The following is a 6,237-nucleotide window of genomic DNA, read 5'->3' as shown; positions in this document are numbered from 1 at the left end:
TTCTTCTTCCGTGAACTAAGTGTTTCTATCCTTTGTTTACTTTTTATACTGAAGGTTTTTAATTAATTTGAAAGAGCTCTTGTGCATTAAAAATCTTAACTTCTTGTGACATATTAAAAACATTTTCCTCCAAGATTTTAAAAGCACCTTGTCAACTATCCAGCAGCCAACAAGAAGCATAAAATAAAAGAAAGGTACAGATCTACTGTAACATAGATTAATTATACCTTTCTGTGCAACAGTCCAATACATGAGCAAATCCCTCTCATATTGTAAGAGTAGTCAGATAAATAGCAGAGAGCAATGTAGATTTTTATGAAGCACTCTTGAAAATTTCAAGTACAATAATACTTATAACTTGTCTCATAGTATAGCATTTCTAAACCATTCAATTTCTTTCCAGCTACAGCACTCAAAGAGGCTTCAGGGACTAAATGATCTGATTAACCCTTTAATACCAAATGCCTCAACAGCTCTGGCTCCCATGTACTCATCAAGTTTACACTGACATTTAAAGGCCTTAATACCATCAAAGAAAGAATTAATCTGTCCTTGGTTTGTCTAAATGACCAAATAATAAGCTTTAAGTGATGACCAGCTGTAGGATATGTCCTTATTAAATTTGATAGGATTTTTAAAAAGCCAAGTAATGTAATGAAGTTTGCAAAGTGATTTAGATTAAACAGGTTTGACTGCTCAATTTGAAAGTGATTCAGGGCACAGGTATAGGTATAAAGGCAATTTTAAAATATTAGGCTTTGAATGTTGCTGACCAGAAAGTTGAGAAATGTTAAGTGAACATTACAATATGTTGCTTTAGCTAGTTTTCATTACTCATAAAATAAACGTGTGCTTATTTTAGCAGTGTGCCTTTTCTCGCCTCCTCACAAGTTTCATTCCTCGCAAAGAAGTACTTACATAACTTAACGTGCCACAAAACATGAGAAAGGAAAGGCAATCTAGTTCTTGGGATGTTGATGCCCATCCAGAAATATAAATGTCCCAAAAGCACAGCCAGAAAGTCCCTGTCCAGGATCACTGAGGGAGTATTTTGAATTACTAGGACTGATTTGCCCATAGGCCAAGGATGTATAAGTAAAGATGTTAGGACTTGGGGATATTCTTAATTAAAAGAAGCCTGGATTTGGTTGTTTTACTGATTCCATACTTCACATTTTTATTTCTTTATCCTATGCATATTCTTACTTAGAAATGACGTGACCTTTGCTATACAGAAAAATACAGATGTTAGGTTTACTACTTGTAAATGTCACTTGTATGCCTTTGTTTTGCCTGTGCTCCCTATGGAAGCCTTTGTATTTGTCTGTGCAAGGACTTGGGATATACTACAAATTATAAGTGGTTATACTTTACTGTGACACTTTATACCTGCAATGTGTTAGGACTTTGCACATGTTCACTGAGACAACTGATCTGATACCTAAGAAGTTTGTATGTCTGTGTGTGTAAAATTTTCACAAATAGAATAATTTTATATTACTGTATTTGGGTAGTGTTTTTCATCACCCAAAAGCAGGTAGGAATTGTACATAGTAAGAATACGTATTGTATATACACATACCACATTCATATATATGCCCTGGCTCACAATATAAGGTGTGTTTCTTATTGTGGTTTGCAGCCAAAGCAGTGGGAAGGGCACTGTATTAAACATGTTTGCAATGTGATAGAATCCTTGGCATTCTTTCTCATTCCGGAGGTCAAAGATGTTCCTGCTTTTCATTCAACCTACAAATGTTTACTAGACAACTACTATATGTTCACTGAGGTCTCAGGTGTTGGGGCAGGAAGAAAAAGAGGCAAAATTACTTGGCAATTTCTACCTATTATTATACAGATATAAGCGTTTAAATAAAACTTAAAAACAAGATGCTGAATTGATTACAGCTGCTCTTATTTTAATATCCTTATTGATGGCCATGAAAACCTAAATGGAATGTATGAAAAATTCCCAGACATAAATAAAGCCTTCACAGATTGTTAAGCCTCTTGTGCTTCTGATACTTGGAGAGTGATCCAGTATAAAATCTATAGTTGAGACAGGAATTCTCTAAAGATTTTTCTTTCTCACTCTCTCTCTCTCTCAAGATTTCTCTTTCTCTTTACAGGCACATGCCTCCACGTCCGGCTAATTTTTGTATTTTTAGTAGAGATGGGGTTTCACCGTGTTGGCCAGCTGCTCACGAACTCCTGACCTCAGGTGATCCGCGTGCCTCGGCCTCCCAAAGTGCTAGGATTACAGACGTGAGCCACCACGCCCACGTAAGATGTATTTTTTTGCATTTACCTCAAATATTGAGTTCTTGTTTTCTAGGCTTTTGGCAACAAAGTAATTTTTTTTGGGTCCTTGCTGCAAAACTTATACATATGAGTCTGTATCTATATATATCTTAGTGTTCTGTTCTCTTTAAGCTTTAATTGGTCAATAAACCATTTGCAATGGAAATACGTGTGTGTGTGTGTATATATATATACACACACACACACCAAAATAGTTTCTTTAAATGAAATACTACTTGGAAAACTAAGTATTAGTGCCTCACCCCCACCTCCACCCCTCACCCCTTCCCAAACCAATCTATTGTTCCGGTGCTTGACAGCAATCACAAAATAATCTAATTCTCTTGGTATTCAAATATCTAACACTAAACCTGAATCTCAAATTTTACACTATAATTACAGTTGCTTTTTATTTTCTCAACTTTTCCTTTTCCCACCTCAAATATTTTTAAAATGCCATGTAATACGTTTTGAGATGACATTCCAATTTAGAAATGCTTCTGATATATTATTCTCTTAAGAAGTAATTTTTGACATGTGTAAATAAGTTTATTTTATAAGTGATATAATCTATGCTTTATAACAACAGAACCTTTAGAAATAACTTAGAAAAAAATTATTTTTCTCTTTTCTAATCTTTGGAGAGATTCGATAATTAAGTCATGATTTCTAGTGATTGTCTGGAACTTCCAAAATAATATCCACCATACTACCACTATAAGTATTTAATGCAGCAAAAACTCAAGTTTTATTTTTTTCCAATTTTGACTTTTAAAGTTTAAATGCTATATATAGGTATTTGGTTCCTTATATCAATGCCCATTAGGCTGATGATAAGACTCACACACATTTTCTGGAAATATAAAAAATCTAAATGAGTTGTCATGTATTTTTGGAAAATAAACTCAAATGATTGGGTAACAGGGTCACAACTGTACGGAAAAAATCTTTCTGACAAAATGGCACTTTTCCCCCTGACTCAATCTAGATAATCAAGATTGGGCTACAGCCAAACTATGCTGGAGCTGGCCCAAATTTTCATAAGTCTGTGTTCAGTGATGTCATATCAGTAGTTTGAAATTGGTCACAGTAGGAGTATTTATACCACAGAAATCGGCAAAATCTACCAATCAGAGGTTCCCCTCCGATTCTGAAGAGTCTTTAAATATTTGCCAGCACTTCACTAGCAACAGCCATTATTGTTTTAAAAGACCATTCAACTCTTCCTTGTTCATAAGAATCTCATTTGAAGATCCAAATGGTTGGGTGTTTTCTCTGTGAATCTGTCCTGGAAAAAGATTTAAATGTTTCTCATTCATTTACAGTAATGGAAATGTTAGACTTTCACTGTGAAGACCTTATGTGAGGCTTATCCGAAGAGAGTTCTTTCTTTTGTATCAGTTGTACTCCACTCCAAATAAACTGCTTAAAATGCAATCTTTTAGAGATAGGGTCTTGCTATGTGGCCTAGGCTGGAGTACAGTGGCATAATCATATTTTACTATATCCTCACACTACTCGGCTCAAGCAATCCTCCCACCTCCGCCTCCCCAGTAGCTGGGAATACAAGCATGCACCACTACACCTGGCTAAAATTTGGATTCTTATCTGAAAAAATGGTATCCCATTTTTAAAACTCAATCCATGCTTATGAAGCAAAATACATAGACTTCGAATAGAACCTAACAGATTATAGTTCTCTGTCATAAACTCTATGTGGTTTAATGATAAAAGGTTAATTAAAAAATTTTATAAAGTAAGAAATAAACAATTTTATTAGATATACTCATTTATTTGACATATTGAATTAGACAAAGAAATATGTATGTAACCAGAGAAAAACAATCACATTCTCATACTACTTTAACACACAGCAGTGGTTAAAAATAATGAATTGTAAAATGAACCCCAGGATTTAATGTAAAAACCACCCCATACAAGAAAAGTTTCAGGCTTCTAACTTCATTGAATCCAGTACTAAACGTGCTTCTTTATATTCCTCAGCTTCTTCCAAGTCTTTTTCATTTTCCTAAAATGAAATACAATAAAATTAAGTTTATCCTTTTCAAAGTTCAGTACTTTGTTATTTACTCAAAATTACAAACCATCAATGTAAATCACTAAAAAATTAAAAGGAAAAAATCCCAAGCCTCATCTAAATATATTGTAATTCCACAGGTTTCCCACATTCTGCTGCTTCTTTACAAGGAAAGGAATAAATAACTGGTGGTTTTGTTTCACTGTATATATTCTCATATAATAAGTGAATAACACAGTCATCTAAAACTATCAGCATTAAGTAAATTAAATTAAAAACCTCAGAAAAGTTTATTCTCATTTTGTTGATCCATCATCATCATACAAAAGAGCAAAGTATAAAAGGAAAATGTACTAACATGTTACATATATTAAACAGCATTTAGGCCAAAATAATCCTCCAATTATTCACAATGACAAAGAAGGCTTCTGATGTCACTACAGAGTTAAATATAATCTTTGAATTAAACAAATGAATTGCCTGCTTGCTAATGGGTATATACCTTACACTAAATAAAATAAAATACATCGTTTATTTTCTGATATTTAAAGATTGAGTTTTTCCATAATAATGATATACAGGAAACTTTTACTAATATATTGTATTGATAACAGACAAATGAAATAATATAATCTGAATTTCTCTACATAGAAAATTTTGTTTGATTTTTAAACGAAGCTATGGTTAGCAATTTATGTCAGGTCAATAAAAGATGGAGATATACAAACAGAGAGTAGATGAAATAAAGTATGTGTGAAATTAATATGAAAACGTAAAGCAAAAGGATGGAGATTTTGCTTAGCTCAAACTATAGGTAAGAATTTTTAAACCTCTGCATTACACCTTAAACACATCTTTGTTTTCTATTAGTAAATACAAGCTCTTCAAGGGCAGAGATACCATTCCTCACACACAAACATATCATCCAAAACCATTATTTTTTTCAAGCAATTTCTATTACTTTCTCAACTACTAAATTCATGAGAGAAAAAAAGCATTTAAACTGTCAAGAAATACAAATGGTGATTCCCTTGTCTTAGATAGTATTTTAACAGTTATTATTTCCTGCTTTATCTACCTTGTGTATCACAAGGCATTTATACCAGCAAGTATAAGTGTTATCCAACTCTAAGTTAATATGAGGGGACTACTTAAATTACCAGGTTTTTCCCCCCTCTCAAATTGATTTAGGTTTGAATGTGAAATAATTTCAGATCCTTTTAATGAGAGCCCAAATTCTTTTGAAACATTAGTTCTTTTAAAACTTCAGTCAGTCAACTCATCCTCAATGTGTTATGTATGAAAATCAAATAATCAAGACATTGCTGGACAATACTGGTACTATCATAAATTTAACTAGCTAAATTTTAGTAAACTGAAGAAGCATGGCAGAAAATAGTACTTTTACAGGAACATAACTCAAAACACAATTTAAACACCATTAATTATTTTAAAATGTAGTAGCACAAAGGGCAAGTGAATAAGAAATATCACCACTAATTCTCAGTGTTAAATATTTAAACTTTTGGCTTTCCATGTACTGGATTGAAAAAAAAGTTTTTAAATATAAGACACAGAAGTCTTTACTTACTAATATCTGTTGAAGATCCAAATATGCAGCTTCCAACCTGCGCTGGCAATCTGGAATCATCATCCGGGATTCTTGTAGGATCTCTACCTAGAATGAGAATCTCTGTGAGATGTTCAGAGACGGCAGAACTTGTATGTGTTTAGCTCATACATTGGTAAATATATACTTATTATGAAGAATCAGAAAAAAGTTATGGTTATGTTAAATGGTTCAATATTTTAACTTAAATTGTGATTATTAGAAGTTAGAAAGAAAGACCATCATACCGTAAAACCTACAAAGTACAAGTTTCAGAACTAAATCTTTC

The 6,237-nt window shown here is 32.9% G+C and overlaps 1 protein-coding gene across 2 annotated transcripts in view; it reads right to left on the bottom strand.

The window, feature by feature from the left end:
- Window positions 1-4,072: 4,072 nt before the first annotated feature.
- The window catches only part of TBCA (tubulin folding cofactor A), a 73,816-nt gene continuing 71,651 nt past the window's right edge, over window positions 4,073-6,237 (bottom strand). Inside the window, exons 3-4 of one of the 2 annotated variants that reach the window (XM_003920820.4) lie at window positions 5,931-6,017; window positions 4,073-4,330 (exon numbers count right to left, since the gene is read on the bottom strand). In XM_003920820.4, the coding sequence (XP_003920869.1) occupies window positions 4,250-4,330; window positions 5,931-6,017 (168 nt within the window). In that variant the 3' untranslated portion in view covers window positions 4,073-4,249. Of the gene's footprint in view, window positions 4,331-5,774; window positions 6,018-6,237 lie in introns of those variants that run through there. The other variant, XM_039467705.2, reaches the window with a different exon arrangement.

This window comes from Saimiri boliviensis, chromosome 1, assembly GCF_048565385.1.
Source record: "Saimiri boliviensis isolate mSaiBol1 chromosome 1, mSaiBol1.pri, whole genome shotgun sequence".
Lineage (NCBI taxonomy): Eukaryota > Metazoa > Chordata > Mammalia > Primates > Cebidae > Saimiri > Saimiri boliviensis.
This window is presented reverse-complemented; position numbering and strand designations above follow the sequence as displayed.